Source organism: Myxine glutinosa, chromosome 12, assembly GCF_964187855.1.
Source record: "Myxine glutinosa chromosome 12, kmMyxGlut1.1, whole genome shotgun sequence".
NCBI lineage: Eukaryota > Metazoa > Chordata > Myxini > Myxiniformes > Myxinidae > Myxine > Myxine glutinosa.
In genome coordinates, this window is record NC_136272.1 from 106,368,244 (window position 1) to 106,386,948 (window position 18,705).

Sequence of the window (18,705 nt, forward strand, 5' to 3'; positions counted from 1 at the left end):
GTGTTTGCCTCTAAATCTTGTGTCCCAAACCCATCCCTCTCTGTACCCACCGTACCCAGTCGTACCCAGCTCCTCCTGGACTCTGTGTCCTTTCCTCCTGACAAGGTGGAAAAGTTTCTGTCAACCCTCGACTCTGATTCTGCAACTGGACCTGACGGCATCAGCCCACGGGTCCTAAAATCTTGTTCTTCCGCTCTTTCATTCCCTCTCTCTGTTCTCTTCACCCTCTCTTTTGCTCAAGGTCATCTGCCATCTGCTTGGAAATCTGCCAACATCACCGCTTTGCACAAAAAAGGTGCAAAAACAGATCCCAGCAACTACAGACCAATCAGCCTTCTCCCAATTATCAGCAAAGTCATGGAATCCATCATTGCTTCAGATATGAAATCTTTCCTCTTCTCCAATGGCTTGATCTCTGATCATCAATTTGGTTTCAGACCTGGTCACTCTACTCTGGACATGCTGCTTCTGCTTTCTCAACAATGGATGGAGGTCCTCAATGCCAAACAGGAAATTAGAGCTGTCTCCCTTGACATATCACGTGCCTTCGATACGGTCTGGCACCCCGCTCTGCTCACCAAACTCTCCTCTTTTGGTATCCATGGAAATCTCCACGCATGGCTGGCGGACTTCCTCTCTAGTCGTAGTCAACGTGTGGCCCTGAATAGGTTTCTCTCATCTCCTCTTCCTGTTCAGGCTGGAGTTCCCCAAGGCAGTGTTCTGGGCCCTGTGCTTTTTCTGGTCTTCATCAATGATCTCTCTGACTCTCTTGAAAATCCTCTCTATCTCTTTGCTGATGACTCTACTCTCTGTCGCTCCATTCCTCATCCCTCAGATCGGCAGTCTGCAGCCTCCTCACTCTCTGCAGACCTGGAAAAAATCACAGACTGGGCATACAAGTGGAACATGTCTTTCAATCCTGACAAATCTCACACTCTTACGATGTCTCTCCGAAACGACCGACTGGACAACCCTCCCATCCACTTTCTGAATAATCCTCTCCAAGAAGTTCTGTCACTCAAGCTTTTGGGTCTCACTATCTGCCATGATCTTTCCTGGGAAAACCACATTTCAAATCTGGCCTCCAAAGCCAGTCGCCGACTGGGCATCCTCCGTCGTGCGAAGTCCTTCCTTGGCACATCTGAGCTCCTCACCACATACAAGGCTTTCATCCGCAGCTCAATGGAATACTGCTCTCCCCTCTGGGCTGGTGCTCCTGCCTCACACCTAGCTCGTCTTCACGCTGTTGAAACCAAAGCATTCAGAATCATTGGAATCTCCTGCGATGAAGCTAACTCCAAGGGCCTCTCACTCACTCACCGCAGGCAGGTTGGTGGTCTTTCCGTATTCTACCGACTGCTCTCTGGCCTTGCCCCCCCAGCTCTCTCTGGGCTATGTCCAGCAAATATTCCTACAGGTCGCACAAGATCTGCCTGCAACCCTCTTATGGTTAAACTGCCAAAATCAAGACTCTCTGCTCACCTTCACTCCTCTTTTCTCCCGCCTCTGGAACAAACTCCCTCACTCTCTTCAATCCCACTCAACCCTCCAGGTCTTTAAAACAGCTGTTCACCACCATCTCTTATCTTCCCCCATCCAAAACCTTGATCTTTTCTATCCCTGCTAATTTCACCCCAATTCCACTTTCTTGAAATACCAACAACTTCTGTCCTGGAAGTCCTTGGTGTCCTTGTGTTTTATACTGCTCCCACCCCCCCCCCCCCCCGTTCCCACGCCTCCTCCCCCCAAGCCCTCTCCTTCCCACACATCTCCCTGCTCTTAAATGTTGTGTGCTCTCAAGTGTTTGTGTGCTTCCCCTTCTCTTGTCTTCCGCTCCCTCTTTTTATATATTTTGTTTGTCTGGTTGATTTGTTTGTGAAGTAAATGTCAGCTCTTTCACGAGCCTCGATTCAGTATACAAAAAAAAAAAAAAAAAAAAAACTCCAGTCAGTGTCTACTGGTAGCCGACCATTGCCCAGTTGAAGCAAAACCTTTGGAAACTGGCCTGCTGAGACATCTCTATTAAGTGCAACTCTCATGTTGGTAGAAAGATAGAGTTTTTCCACTCGTGTCCAAATATAGGATTCTTTGAGGCATGCTCTCAACTCATCAGCAGGTGTACCCTTTGGAATGACTGGTGGAGTTTGCCTAAAATCTCCAGAGAGCAAGAGTGTGACTCCACTCATGATTTTAGTGTTACCTCTGAGATCCTGTAAGGTGCGATCGAGAGCCTTAAATGCAAGTCTGTGAGACATTGTGCACTCATCCCATACTATCAGCTTGGCCTGCTTTAGAACCTGTGCCTGTCCAGATCCTTTGCCAATATTGCACACAGGACTCTCATTGTGGGCCAGGTTGAGTGGCAGCTTAAAGGCAGAATGAGCAGTCCTGCCACCAGTGAGCAAAGTTGCAGCAATTCCAGATGAGGCCACTGCCATAGCAATCTGCTGTAGTGAACGAACTTGTGCCAAAATTAATAATAATAATAATAATAATACATTTGTTTTATATAGCGCTTTTCAAGAAGCCCAAAGATGCTTTGACAGAGTACAAAAAAACAAGTGCAAGTTGATCAAAAACGTTTTGCCTGTTCCACCAGGGGCATCAAGGAAAATAATTCCACCCGCGTCGGATGTCAACAATTGTTTGATCCTTGTATGAGCTTCTTTTTGATCTGGAACCAAGAGGGGTTCATTTTGGCAGACATACTGTTGCAGCTGTTGAATGTCATAGGTGGTTGCCTGAAGCATCTCTCGACTGAGAGTTGCAGGTTCAGTTCGTACAGGAGCAGGCAGTCCACACTGTTGAAGATCCTTGCCAGCCATGGACTGTACAGTATTTTCAATGAGTACCAATGCTTGGTTGTACATGGCAGAGGTAAACTGCAGGTTTGGGTTTTTTGACTCTTGTTGTGCTTGATACAGTATGTCTTCTGTCATGCTGTCCTGGTGATTATGCCAAAGTTGCTCAGGATTGGATGGTGAACAGGCACAGAATGATAGCAAAGAGGCTCCTCATCTTGCTTGGAGAATGCGAGACTGCAGCCTCTTCCAAGGTACTGTTCCAGTGTGCATCATCTTCCAAGAGACCTCTTCTCAGGCAAGCTTCATGGTATGTTGCACAGACATATCCAGCAACTGTCTTGAGATCCTGGAATGAGGTTGGACCAATGGACCATGAATGTTGTGCAGGAGTCTGAGATAAAAGCACTCAGAGTTGCTGGGATGATCAGTGTAGACACGACCTAACACTTGACTGGATCTGATGTGAGGGTGTCCCGGGATTGTTGCACCTTGCTTTCTTGGCTGAAATGCCTTTTTCCCCTTCTTGCCAGGTGTAATATCTGGGCACTTCACAGTAGAGAAGACTTCCAGCAAAGGAATCCTGTTTGCACAAATCAAAGAATGCAGTTAGTTTGGTCCGAGGTGGCTGCTGGGCTCGCTGCAGCACGGTTTCTTCTGTGAAGTAAACTCTTTCCCCATTTTCCAAATGGATCTCAAGATGCATAACACTGGGGTGGCGTTCATGAATGGGAAAGTTGAGAATACGCCGCACAGCCTCATTACTGCTGATGTATCGACCCATCTGATATGCTGATAGCTCATCATTTTTGGTTTCCTCTCTCTGCAGACCAAAGACTGCCTGATCAGTACCTTTGTTGAGGTACTTCAAGACATACTTGATAGACTTGACTGAGTAGCATGCTTCACCATTGATGTGTGATTTGAAGATGCGTGAAAGGAGAGGGTTGAAGGGCACCACCCACTGGTTGTCAATGACAATTTCTTGTCGTTTCACTCTGAGAGTAGTGGTGAAGCCCCCATCACCTGGCTTTCTTCTTCTGTACAAAGGATATCCATCCTGATCTGTCTGAGTTTCTGTAAGAAGAGGTCTGGGGTATCGTTTTGTGCATTTTCCCGCTTTCATGCAAGGAGAATGAGTGTTGATGTGACCACAGGGACCATGGAGCATGTGCTTCACCACGACTTCGTGCAATACTTTGTCCTCGGTAGGATTTGGAATCTCTGCACTGATGATATCATCTACCCGAGCTGGACGAATCTTATCCTTAAGCCAGACCAAAATGTGGATGTGTGGCAATCCACGCTTTTGCCATTCAATGGAGTACATGTAACATCTGCAATCTCCAAAAACAGCACCTTTTGTGATGAGATTCATAAGTTAAATAACCTTCTGGCGAAACACTCTGGCAAGAAGATCGTGCCTGTCTTGGGCTGTCTGACCAAGCATAAGTTCTGCTGTGATCTCGGGCCATGTAGGATTGCAGGTAAAAGTGATAAACCGATCAGGTCTACCATAGTAGCGAACATAAGTCATTGCATCCTGTGTGTACTCATGCATGTAGCGAGGACCCCCTGTGAAGGAAGAGGGCAGTATAACCAACTGTCCAACATTGGCAGCATGACCATCATTTGCAACAGCATCTCTAAGGCGAACATAGCTTTCCACTCTTAATCTCTTCTGCTTGTGTCTGATGTAGCACAATCGCTCAGACTCAATCTTGGCATACATGTCAACAATGAATTGGTGGAAGAGCTGACCATATCGCAAAATATGACTGTCCATTTGTCTGACCATAATTCGGTAGGAATAGAAGTCATTGGGAGACACTTTTTTTTCCATCACATCTTTGGTGTTCAAAGTGATATCCATCCTCACCTTTCCAGAATATGAGAGGATACTGCAAGGCATCATAGGCCTTATTAGTTTCAGAAATACGAATCAGTTTGTCATCTTGCTGTTGGAGAATGATGTCTCGCCGATTGAATTCTTGTCCAGATATGAGGACAGCCACATCCGAAATAGTAGGAGCATTAAAGCGCCGTGGATGCTGTCCTGTTGGAGTTCTGTCAGCATGGATGATTACTTTCCCGTTTGGCTGTGTTAGATTATGCAAAGTAGTGTGAAAACTCTTAACATAATTATTAAGAGCATGGAGCATCTGCTGAAGGGCCAGCACAATTTCTCTCTGACAGTTGTAATATTTCTGCAGCGCTGCTGTACCTGCTGCTGCTCATCACCCAGGAAATAAATTTGAAGAAACTTTGGGTCTTCATTAGGAAAGGGCAAAAGCGAACCAGCCAAATGGTAAGCCTGTCCCTGAACCTTAAAAGTTGGCATCCATCCTTGTTGCTGCACAATGCTTGTAGTACCAAATGAGGTCATTTGAAAGCAGGAGTTGTACTTTCGTATGTTTGCCAAGAAATGGTGGGAGTCTGTTGCTGCCAGCTAAAAGTGACTTTAGTGGTTCAAGTGGTTCTGCGAGGGGTGGGAGAAGCACTTTGCCTCCAGCACAACACATTCCAGGTGATTCAGCCTTCCACTTCTTTGCTCTACAGTGTTTACAGATGTAAACATTACATTCCACCTATGTGAACAATAGAATCACCTTCATAGTTGATGGAGGAGTCATATTGAAAGGCAGCAAGCCTCTTGTTCTGCCACTTGCTTGCTCTCACTGCTGTCTGCCTGGTGCGGTGTGCATCAAGTCGTGCTCTTGTCTGGACTGGAGTTTCTGCTGCCCTGGCTGCTGAATGTCTGGCTAAATCAGCCGCTTTTCTGGAAGTTGTCTGGGCCGGAGTTTCTGCAGCCCTGAGTGCTGTCTGCCTGGTCTGCTGTGCAGCAACTCGCGCTTGTGTTTGAGCAGGAGTTTGAACTGATCTGAGTTGTGCCTGTCTGGTCTGCTGTGCAGCAATTCGTGCTTGTGTTTGAGCAGGAGTTTGAGCTGACCTCAGTTGTGCCTGTCTGGTCTGCTGTGCAGCAATTCGCTCTTGTGTTTGAGCAGGAGTTTCAGCTGATCTCAGTTGTGCCTGTCTGGCTCGCTGGGCTGCAAGTCGAGCTTCTCTCTCTGTTGAGGACTCTCTTTGTCTCTTTTGTTGTACTTATATTGCATGTGCATCTGCACTTGCAGAACGTTGCCTCTTAGGTCCCATTTATGAAGTTACTGAGAAGTGATTGTCTGTAAGAAAGGAGAAAAACACAAATGTATTGAAACGTTAGTGTTGAGTAGTATATGACACCACTGAGTGAAGAACAATATCCGTATGGACTGAAAAACATACGTTAGTGTTGAGTAGTATATGACACCACTGAGGGAAAAACAATATGCGTATTGACTGAAAAACATACACCAAAATCAATATAACTATATCTTACCTTTTGTACTGAAAATACCAGTATTTGTAAACATCATTGCAAATGGCTGTGAACAATCACCTACTGAAACATCCCATGAGAGAGTATCCTAGGATGAAATAGCTTTGATTTGGAGGCAGTGCAGAAATGTCAAATTTGGTCACGGGGGGGGGGGGGGGGTGGGGGGGGTGTGGGTGGTCGGGTTTTTTTGTTCATCAGCGATTGTGGTGCATGGGGACCCTCGTGCCAAATTTGGTGAAGATCCGTTGAGAAATGGCAAATTTGGTCCCCGGGGGAGTGGGGGTGGGGGGCGGTGGAATTTTTTTTAGTTCATCAGTGATTCTGTGGTGCATAGGGACCCCCGTGCCAAATTTGGTGAAGATCCGTTGAGAAATGGCAAATTTTGTCCCGGTTTGTCCCAAAGTTTTGTACCAAAATGGTTCTGACTTATTTTCAACTGTTTCTAACCAATTTGGTGCCCAGGAAGCCGAATCTGACCTTAAAATTTCGCTATCACGTAACCTTGACGTAGTACATCACAAGTGTGGAAAAAATCTTGAGCATGCGAATTTCTTGATTAAGTCCCAATAAGTCTATTTAATGTATTTGTAAACATTATTGCAAATGGCTGTGAACAATCACCTACTGAAACATCCCATGAGAGAGTATCCTAGGATGAAATAGCTTTGATTTGGAGGCAGTGCAGAAATGTCAAATTTGGTCATGGGGGGGGGGGGGGGGGCCTCTAAAGGTGGTTTTAAGTCTATTTAATGTCACAAAAAAGAATATGAACTTTAAGTTTTTATTTACATCACAGAAAAAAATGTAAATCTCCAAAAATAATATGAACTTTATAAAATATCACAAAAAATAATATGAACTTTAAGTTTTTATTTACATCACATTAAAAGTGCTTCTGAACTTTACTTTTGCGTTTGTAGGAGCAATCACTTTCACGCTGTAAAGTCCAACAGTAGTCGCCCATCATGTTTGGATTGAATCAGCCTTGATATCGAGTCTCCATGATGACAATTTCTTGGTAAAACCTTTCTCCATGTTCATCACTGACATCGCCAAGATTTTGTGGAAAGTCCAGATGAGAATGGAAGAAATGTATCTTGAGTGACATTCAAGCACCAAGCAACTGGTAACTCTTCAACATCTTGTCCACAAGCTCTTCATAATTTGGTGCTCGAAAATTTCCAAGGTAATTGTTAGCAGGAGCCACAAAGCTATCCCAAGCAACGCTTTCCAGCTCAGATAGTCTCATTACAAAGTCCTGATTAGCGAGTACAAGACGAATTCGAGGACCATTAAAACACCCGCCTTTACTTTAAAAAAAAAACAAAAAAATGGGACCCGATGCATTCGTACAGTGACGGCGATCCATTGAAATCCAAGACAGATCAAGTAGTAGTATACAGTCACGTGAAAAAGTAAGTGCACCCCATGTAAAGTTTTGACTTTTTCAACATATTTCAACATGCAGCTATTTGATCTTCATTTCAACAATATTGATAGATAAAGGTGATATAATATAACAAATATCATGAAACATTTACATTTTGTAGTCCATTGTATAATTTAAATAAACATAAATGCAAATTTCACATGTGGAAAAAGTAAGTACACCCTTGGCTCTAATAGGTGGTATTGCCCCCTTTGGCAGAAACAATCTCAAGTAGGCGTTTCAGATGGATACGGGTGACTCATCTCCGCAACAGGTTCCAGACTGCAGTGACCACTGCCCAGACCATTCCAGGACTTCGCCGTATCCACCCCAACACAGTCAGGAACCGCTTACGTCATTACGGGTTACCCGTTATTAACTTTGTGTCACTGTCGCTTGACCCCTGCTCCGAACTTGGACTCGTTATGTCATTGTGATGGACATTACAAATGCAGTTCTATCGTCTTGTTATGGTCTCATAATCCACCTATTAAGGTTTACATGGAAATGTTACATTGTTGTTATATTTTCCAATTCAGACAGAATTTTAACAATGCACAGTTTCTTTTTGTGGCTAGTATATATATATATATATATCTATAATCTATATCTATCTATATATTATATATATAATCTATAAATATATATATCTATAATCTATAAATATATATATCTATAATCTATAAATATATATATATATATCTATAATCTATAAATATATATATATAATCTATAAATATATATATATATATAATCTATAAATATATATATATATATAATCTATAAATATATATATCTATAAATCTATGAATATATATATATATATATATATATCTATAATCTATATTTTTTTCTATATATATATATATATCTATAATCTATATTTTTTTCTATATATATATATATATATATATATATATATATATATTATATATATATATATATATATCTGCTTGATCACGGGAAAATCTGACCCGAATTTCGGCTGTGGCTGATATTCCTATGGTATACTGGTTCTCAAAAACTGGATGTGCTCGTGAAAATTGGATATCGTAATCAAAATCTAACAGGTTCATGTTGGTTAGAATCACTTCAAAATATACTAAAACCATAAAAATTTAAAAATTTTGTTGACCAGTGTTATGATTGATACCAAAATGCAGATTCAAAAAAGAAGGGGGCATGTGATGCGCTTTCCAAATGCCACACCACACCATCACACCAGCGGCACCTTCCTTGTTCCTTTAAAGCAGTAAACCAGTGTAGTAAGGTACCTTTGTGAAAATATCGTTACATGGTGGACAAAAGTACCTTTTTTTTTTTTCAACAAAGCATCTCCATGGTATACCTTTTAGGAAAAAAAAATAACCTGCAAAAAATTGGATAATGGGGAAGGGCAATATATGACGTCATTAGCTAATTATTACACAATTATACATTAAAATAGTTTAATTCGTTAGGAGCAAGCCATGGAGTGTATTTTGACCTTAAAATATTGTTATAGATCGCGGTTTGGATGTTATAGACCGAGCGGTGGTGTAAAACCGCGACCTAACAAAACTCACCCGATTCACCCAGAACTTTGGCCGTATCGCACCCTAGCTGCTCAATGAGGGAAAAGACAAAAGCGACGCAATGTAAGAGGAAAAGGAATTAAAACGAGAAGACGTACAGACGAGTAATGGGGTTTATTATTTACACACACAAGCAAAAAGGAGCAATCAAGTTTTATTTACAACACATAGTCATAAGACGCAGGTGACACAGTGCAAATTTAGCTTACCTACAGGCTTAACTTATCCCAGGACAGAACAAACAGAACGCTGACTCACGCGGGGGATGCCAGGAATGGCAGAAGGTGGATGGCTGGAGGGAGAGGGAGAGGTCCAAGGGGGGGTCCCGCAGCACAACCGGCGCGTTCAGCAGCCGCCGTTCCTCTTTGGCCCTGCTCCAAACCGCCGTTCAGGCCCCCTTTGGCGGTTGGGTGGTCTTGCGGCTGCGGCCTCTGTCCGCTACGTTCTCAGGACTTGTCTGGTCCAAACCCTCAACTCTTCCTTGCTTCTTTCACTCCTCACCACCGACTCCTCACCGCAACCAACAACCTTGCAACCAACTCCTCAACCAACTCTTCTCCCTCAACAACCCTTCTCTCTCTTTTGCGACCGACTCAGTCCAACCCAGAGTGCATCTCTCTCTACTCACTTCCGGTTGCGCTTTTTATAGCGCCCCCAGCGATCACGCCCCCGGCGCTTTGGACACGCCCATCGGGGGTGCTCACCTCGGCCCTGGTTGGTCGCGCGACCCTCGGGCTCCGCCCTGGATGACGACGGGCGGGCGCGCCCCTCCTCCCCTCTGACGAGGTGCGACACGCCTTTCTTCTCCGACTCAATGCCTCGTGGTTAATGGCGGCAATTGGATCGGAGGTAATTGGTAATCGAGGGCTCAGCAGTGACGAGAGGGGGAATGGAGGTTTTGGGAATGGGAATGAAGGGAATCTATCTCTTTCACTGGTGCAATGGAGTATTTCAATTAATGGAAGACACAGCCTTACACTAATACACAGAATAAGATATAACTGTCAAAAGAAAGGATATATCGTGTCCTGCATGTATGTTTTATGGACTAACTACGGAAACGCCCTTTGACCTTTATACAACCACAACGGAGGGAGGAGGGGTGATATTTTACAACAACCTTTTACAACAACATTTTACCACAACAACAAAATAAAAAAAACATTCTCATATCCACAACACTGCACCCTCCTCCCCTTAGGCACGTCCCGGGCCTATTACTTTTACCTTAGTGTGGCATGTAGGTGTAGTTCCCTCTACTTTTAGCCTGACCCTGAGTGCGACAGTTTTAAAACATAAATAAATGTGTCCCGCTGCTCCATTGCACCCTGCCTAACAGACTTACGCCCACAGTTAACCGAATTGCGGAATGGTCTTCAAACTACACACTGACGGTGGGAAGCATTATTTACAATTGACGCTATTTTTATTTACAAAACTAACCCAGGACCTGTAATTGTTCTTTCTGGGGGGAGGACAGTCTGCTCTGCATCAATGCACCATGAAAGCACCTATAACGCACCAACACACCCTCAAGCACCAATCAGTGCAGTCACCACTGTTCATCAATAAAATAAATCCAACAAACCCAAACCCTGCAGGTGATCTCTTGCTCTTCGGCTCCCTCTGCTGGTTATTATTTGTTCTTCCAGATGTTGTCATTCTTTTGCTTTGCTTACTGGCGGCCTATTTTCAATAAAGTGTGCCCAATGTGTCCTTTTTTTATTTGATTTTATTTATGGCCCACAGGGCCGACTAGTGTGGTTCACCTGTGGGGCATCGGTGCCCTGTGGCCAAGGTCCGCCAGCAAGATTTCGGGCCCTCATGGCCGGTTCCAGCAGAGGGGCCTTGCCCCAACCCATGGGGTCCATAAGTGGTGCTCGGCCACTGACATGTGGTCCATAACGTGGTGCATCGATGCAGACAGCTGGTTCTGGGAATTTCGGGCGCACAATGGCCGACCCACGCACGCTCCCCTCGGCGCCCAACGGCGCTCAGGTCCTCATGTGGGAGACAAAAAGGGGGGACAAGACAGATGAGCGAGGGGTAAGGTCTCAAGGGTACACATCAAAAAGGCAATGCAAGGCGAAATGCGTACGGAGGGCGAAGTGAGAAAGCTCGTCCCTACCGTACGTCACCCCCCCGTTACCTAGCCCACCCTTGCCCTTACCCCCCTGTGTACAAAACCTACACATTACCAATTCGTCACTACTGTCACGTCTTCCCCATATTTCCCCTATATCAAATTCGTCACCACAATCCCTCTACTTCAAAAATTTGCCATCATCAATTCATCATCAATCCTCATAAGGAGGCAGAGATGGAACATCAAAGCACAATGTCACACCCACGTCATGATGCGTCTCACATTCCAAACATTTGCACAATAAAAAATAATAAAACATGGCATGGTGTGGAGTACCTGTCACCTCAGGTGAGTGGATGCAGATGGTGCGAGGAGATCCTTCATCCTACCTATCCTCTAAATGACTTTAACACACTTTACACTACCCGGGGTCTTTCCCTGCCAATCCATTGGCCAACTTACACTACGGGTTCTAATAACCAATTCCCATTGGCCAAACTGTGGTGCTCCTCAATTTGGGGTCTCACTCCCCCGATTCATCTCCCGGTGCTCTAGCACAATTTCTGGGCTGCGACGTGTACCTCTCCCAGTGGGTCTACCCACCTGCACACCTCCACCACTGCAGTTGCCACCCGAGCTTACCTAGCTCCTCACCCTAACCTATCTAACTGGGGCAGGCCCCTCCTGGCTCTGTCACCCCACTCGGTGCCCTCTGGCACTGGGCTACCCGGGTCCGTCCTCCGGATCCTCGGGCCCCATCCACAACAACTACTACCGGCTCCCAGAGCCCACCTGCGGCCTCACCTGGCCGACATCCTCACAGTGGTGGAGCGCCCAACCAACTACACACACTAACAGGCTACACGCCCAGCCATTTCCACAACACCAACGCACCCATCCACATACCATTCTGTCACCCGCACCACAGATGCCAATATCCAACTACAATTTACCTGTACCCTCTACCTAACACTTACACTACCTGCCCCGGGTATCCGTGATGGGGGTCCACTCTTCCCCCATTCACACCTTTGCACCATCCACTCCACTCCACAATTTCCACCATTCTCACTCCACTACCATCCATTCCACTACTCCATACCATTTATTCCATACAACCACATACACCTGTTGTTGCACACCTGTGCAATCCTACCTGGTGCCACCTGCACCCTCCTCCTCTTCCTGGACCAGTTGGTCAACACAACACACAATCACCACTACTCCCTCATACACTGCTCCACACACCTGTTCAGTTGCACACCTGTGCAATCACACCTGTCCAATTCTCACCTGTTCAATCCTCACACACACGGCATCATCTCAGCTAACTACTCCCTTCTGAAACTTGCGCTTCCCAGTCGTCCCTTTAAACTATTGCGCTCCCACGTCATTATCATCCACACTAATCTACCTGCGTCCCCACTACAGGTATCAGTCACTAACTAACCTTAACGTTACCTAATGTCAATCTCTTCTAGATCCCTACAATATAACCTAACCCACCCGGGCTAGTTTTCACTGCCATACACCCCATAAACTATAGCTCCTTTGCCCCACGTCTGTGAGGGATGGTGGATTTGCCATCCCACCACATCGGGGGTCTCTCACTATCAATTTTGTACACCTAAATTCCAACCAATCAAAAATTTGCCAATCACTACTCATCATCTGCCAATCATTACTGCCAATCCTTTGCCAATCATCAAATTTTGTTTTTCTCTAATTTTGGGCCCAAAACACTATTACTATCACGATCACCATCATCACAGTCCGCTATATCCTAGCCTCGGTGCGTCATGACATCATTAAACTCGGCTTCGTAAAGCCGAGCAATGAATTCGGGTGGTTTGGTTGCCTGCAGGTTGAATCCGTCCGGCTTTCGGTTCAAGGGAGGTGGTTTGGTTGGACCGAGATTCCACGCACCATCTCGGCGCGGCACCTTGCGGTCCCGGGCCCGATGGCTCCATCTCCCCCGGTCGGAACCCCGTCCCCACGAGGGGGCACCGTTCCGCTTCCTCCCACTCGCCCTCGAACCGGACCGGTCGCCTCGCCCGACAAAGCCCGGACTCGACCGTGTGGGGCGGGGCCAAGCCCGAATCGGCAACGACGCTTCGAAGAGAAACGACGCAGCTTCGATCGACGCCGGGCCTCGCACCCAACCAAGCACCCCTCGCACCGAGTGCTCGCATCGGCTATCCGTCGCTCTAACCACTAAACCGGTTACCATCGACGCTTCACTTGCATGCTTACAAGCATACGCTACCCCTTTCACCCTCACAAAACCTGGCGTTCCAACGCCGTCCGTACATTCCACCAACGCTCTCTCTGTTACACACCACACCTCTTGCGCACACTTCGGTCCACACCTCTCCTCCGTTACGTCCTCCGTAACACTCACCATGGGCGTGCACTCTTGCATCCACCCACTAACGCGCTCACATGGGCTCTCCCACACCCGCGCCATGACCAATTCAGGTGTGCTTTCTCGCACACGTTCCACCACCACCTTACTCTCCGTGTCACACTTCGTACACCCCGACGTGCATTCTCGCTCGCACTCGGTTTCACACTCGCGCTCCGATGTGCCCTCTCGCACCTGCGCCATCACCAACTCACTATTCGTGTCACACTCCGTACACCCCGACGTGCATTCTCGCTCGCACTCGGTTTCACACTCGCGCTCCGATGTGCCCTCTCGCACCTGCGCCACCACCAACTCACTATTCGTGTCACACTTCGTACACCCCGACGTGCATTCTCGCTCGCACTCGGTTTCACACTCGCGCTCCGATGTGCCCTCTCGCACCTGCGCCACCACCAACTCACTATTCGTGTCACTCGCCGTACACCCCGACGTGCATTCTCGCTCGCACTCGGTTTCACTCCCACACTTTATAACACACCCACTCGCCGACGCACACTTTTTCCTCCCACGCGTGCCATTTCCACTCACACGGGACCCTTCACCAACGCCCGGATGCTTCCTCGATCCCAAGCGCGCGAAAATTCTTTTGTCGCTAAACATCCTCCTGCAAAATCTACCCGCACAATATACAGCACGACTCACCTGGGGGATCCTTTTCTCCACGCGAACCTGCAAACTTCCATTCGGGTTAGCGAGTACAGCATCATGATTTGAGCAGGGACTTTGTACATAATCCATTTCTCCCTGCAATTCCCGGGTTACCTCCGTCATCTCTTCAATTTTAATTCCCGCTACTGCTTTTTCTTTATTAACCTCGGCGACTGTTGGCTTTAATAAAATTCCCTCTACTTCATCGGTCGCCGGCTTTTCCAAACCCCGTGTCGCGATTTCTACCCCCGTCATTGTACCCGTGCTTTCCTCCGCTTCGCTCAACCAGCGCTTTTCGACACGCGTTACCTCCCCGTGCACCCGTGGGACCTGCTCGCCCAACCTGCGGTCAATGTCTTCCTGTATTCTTTTTACCGTGGCGTTTATTTGCTCCTCAAATCCAATCGGGTTGTACCTTGCTTCGTGCCTCGCTTTTTCCGCGTCTAGCCCCTGGGTAGCCATCATTGCATCAAATCCCTTACTGTCACCCCTCAGAGCGGCACTGAAATGCATCATGCAAACACCCCAGTCCATTGGCACTGCGGGTCCGGCTATCGCCGTCACGTACGGGAGGCTGCCATTTTGTGCACCTGATATTCCCGCAACCACACCTTCTTTACTCTCCTCCACCATTTTTTTTCCTAAGTCCTGGGTCGATTCTACCCCGTCTATCTCTCCCACCGGCATCCCGTCGCCTTGAACAGCCATGGCGCGATTTCAAAATTCGGGTTTTGCTTAAAAAAAACCAAATTTCGGCAGCTCGTAATTTTGACCAAAATTTTTTTTTAGATGTTTTAAAAATTTGGTTCGGGACCCGAATTCCACTCCCAGACACCAATTGTTATAGATCGCGGTTTGGATGTTATAGACCGAGCGGTGGTGTAAAACCGCGACCTAACAAAACTCACCCGATTCACCCAGAACTTTGGCCGTATCGCACCCTAGCTGCTCAATGAGGGAAAAGACAAAAGCGACGCAATGTAAGAGGAAAAGGAATTAAAACGAGAAGACGTACAGACGAGTAATGGGGTTTATTATTTACACACACAAGCAAAAAGGAGCAATCAAGTTTTATTTACAACACATAGTCATAAGACGCAGGTGACACAGTGCAAATTTAGCTTACCTACAGGCTTAACTTATCCCAGGACAGAACAAACAGAACGCTGACTCACGCGGGGGATGCCAGGAATGGCAGAAGGTGGATGGCTGGAGGGAGAGGGAGAGGTCCAAGGGGGGGTCCCGCAGCACAACCGGCGCGTTCAGCAGCCGCCGTTCCTCTTTGGCCCTGCTCCAAACCGCCGTTCAGGCCCCCTTTGGCGGTTGGGTGGTCTTGCGGCTGCGGCCTCTGTCCGCTACGTTCTCAGGACTTGTCTGGTCCAAACCCTCAACTCTTCCTTGCTTCTTTCACTCCTCACCACCGACTCCTCACCGCAACCAACAACCTTGCAACCAACTCCTCAACCAACTCTTCTCCCTCAACAACCCTTCTCTCTCTTTTGCGACCGACTCAGTCCAACCCAGAGTGCATCTCTCTCTACTCACTTCCGGTTGCGCTTTTTATAGCGCCCCCAGCGATCACGCCCCCGGCGCTTTGGACACGCCCATCGGGGGTGCTCACCTCGGCCCTGGTTGGTCGCGCGACCCTCGGGCTCCGCCCTGGATGACGACGGGCGGGCGCGCCCCTCCTCCCCTCTGACGAGGTGCGACACGCCTTTCTTCTCCGACTCAATGCCTCGTGGTTAATGGCGGCAATTGGATCGGAGGTAATTGGTAATCGAGGGCTCAGCAGTGACGAGAGGGGGAATGGAGGTTTTGGGAATGGGAATGAAGGGAATCTATCTCTTTCACTGGTGCAATGGAGTATTTCAATTAATGGAAGACACAGCCTTACACTAATACACAGAATAAGATATAACTGTCAAAAGAAAGGATATATCGTGTCCTGCATGTATGTTTTATGGACTAACTACGGAAACGCCCTTTGACCTTTATACAACCACAACGGAGGGAGGAGGGGTGATATTTTACAACAACCTTTTACAACAACATTTTACCACAACAACAAAATAAAAAAAACATTCTCATATCCACAACACTATGTTTCTGAGGAGAAGGAAGGCATCTTCACAAGTCAGAGGCATCTTCAGCCTGTATTGTTACCTCTGCCACCAAAGGTGGATGGAGTTTATGTTTTCACCCCTGTCTGTCTGTTTGTGAACAAGATATCTCAAAATGTTGTGGACGGATTCGGACGAAATTTGGCAGAGAGGTAGCGTATGTGACAAGGACGAAATGATTAGATTTTGGTGAAGATCGGGATTCGGATCCGGCTAGTAGAATTTTTAAAAGTAATTCTTCACTATTGGGAGATAGGGCTAAAAACGATACAAAGCAGGATATCTCAAAAAGTTGTGGACGGATTTGGACGAAACTTGGTGGACCGGTTGGGTGTCTGATAAGGAAGAATAGATTCAATTTTGGTGAAGATCCGGATCCGGCTAGTATAATTTTTAAAGTGATTCTTCACCTTTGAGTGATATGGCCAACCAGGCGGAGGTATGCTCTCTAACGTAACGAGTTAAGATGCATTACATGACGAGGAGACAGGTGAGGTGGGGGAGGGCGGGGATCAATTTGCCTGTTTATAACAATTTTCATCTCGGTGAAAACATGTTTTGTAACCAATTACACAATCAACTCAATAGGCAAAATTGAAAATGGGGAGAAGGAAATGAAAGCGATAAATAAACAACACTAAAATGTTAACTATATCCTGTGCAAGTATAAATTAATGTATAGGCAAAAATAACTTAAAGAATCGGATTGGCAATTAACGACATTATTAAAAAAGGTTAAAATAACCATTATCCACATTAGTAAAGGATAAAATTCGTAATTAACCACATTAGAATCAAGGATCGAATGAGTAATGGAATAGGGTTATTATTATTAAAGGGTGTAATTAACAACGAACCTGATTATTTGAAGATATCGAATGAGGAAAGGACCGGATTAAAGCAGATTTCATTCGGAATGAAACAGATTATTGAAGGATCGATTGAAGAATGAACCACATTAAACTCGTGAGATACAAGAAAATCTTGGGGTGGACGATGGGTTAAAGATCGGTATATATTTAATTACGATGGATGATGTATTTTGATGTTTCTGACGTCATTTTGAAATTGCGTTAATTGAAGAGCGATACACACAAAAAAAAAAATTTTATGTCGATTTTCGGACCAAAAATGCATGCATGCTTCGTTCGTTTCATTACCTCAGTTTCATATTTTGCGAAATCCAAGACGTGTAGAATCCCCCAAAAAATTTATTTTGTTTTTAAACTTGCCTTCTTAGACTTTCCCAAGAAAAGAAAAAAATTATATATATATATTTTTTATATATATATATATATATATATATATATACATACATACATACATACATATATACATACATACATACATACATATATACATACATATATACATACATACATATATACATACATACATACATATATACATACATATATACATACATACATATATATACATACATACATATATATACATATATATACACATACATATATATACATATATATACACATACATATATATACATATATATACACATACATATATACATATATACATACATACATATATACATATATACATACATACATATATACATACATACATACATACATACATATATATATACATACATATATACATACATACAATGTTCTTCTTTTCTTGTTAATGTCGCGTCAACTGAACCCATGCAGCCTCGCCGTCCTGTTTCACGTTGCGCCAAGAGAAACTGTATATCCTCTTCTATTGTCATCATCTTCAAGGCATCCTGGTGGGCAATATCGAACAGATTATCCAGACTATCCGCAAATTGTGTCTCTTTCTCTACGAGTTTCGCTGAGCGCTTCGCCTTGTTTTCTTTATTCTTCTTCAATTTTTTCCATTGCTCGACAATTTGTTCTATCGCCCGTATTACATGATAACGCTGTCTGTGGGGAATTCTTGCTTTTTGCCAGAAGGGCAGAATTTCATCCGTAACTACAGTCGCGCTCTCATGTAGAGACTTTTTATTTGTAAGATGATGATGATGATATGATGGAACAAGACGGAAAGTATCTCGCGCTTAGACGGTAATTTGGCGCCTTTCAGTTCAGCTGAACGTGGTCCGATTAGCCAGATCTCTGTAGAGCACCTGGACCTGGACATCTGAAACAGAAAAGATAGCATGACTATTATTAAATTATCCAAACATAAACATTACATTTACAAACATTCATCAGATATTATGCGTTATGAATTGACACAATTTGAAATTAAAA

The 18,705-nt window shown here is 45.3% G+C and overlaps 1 protein-coding gene across 3 annotated transcripts in view; it reads right to left on the bottom strand.

Moving 5' to 3' along the window:
* Positions 1–18,705, bottom strand: part of LOC137416257 (high mobility group protein B2) — a gene marked incomplete at its 3' end in the record, with an annotated part of 39,409 nt that overhangs the window by 13,001 nt on the left and 7,703 nt on the right. Inside the window, 1 exon segment of one of the 3 annotated variants that reach the window (XM_078766169.1) lies at positions 8,918–8,975. Coding sequence is in view for 1 of the 2 variants with exons in the window: in XM_078766167.1 (XP_078622293.1) it covers positions 18,095–18,203 (109 nt within the window). 3 annotated transcript variants of the gene reach the window in all.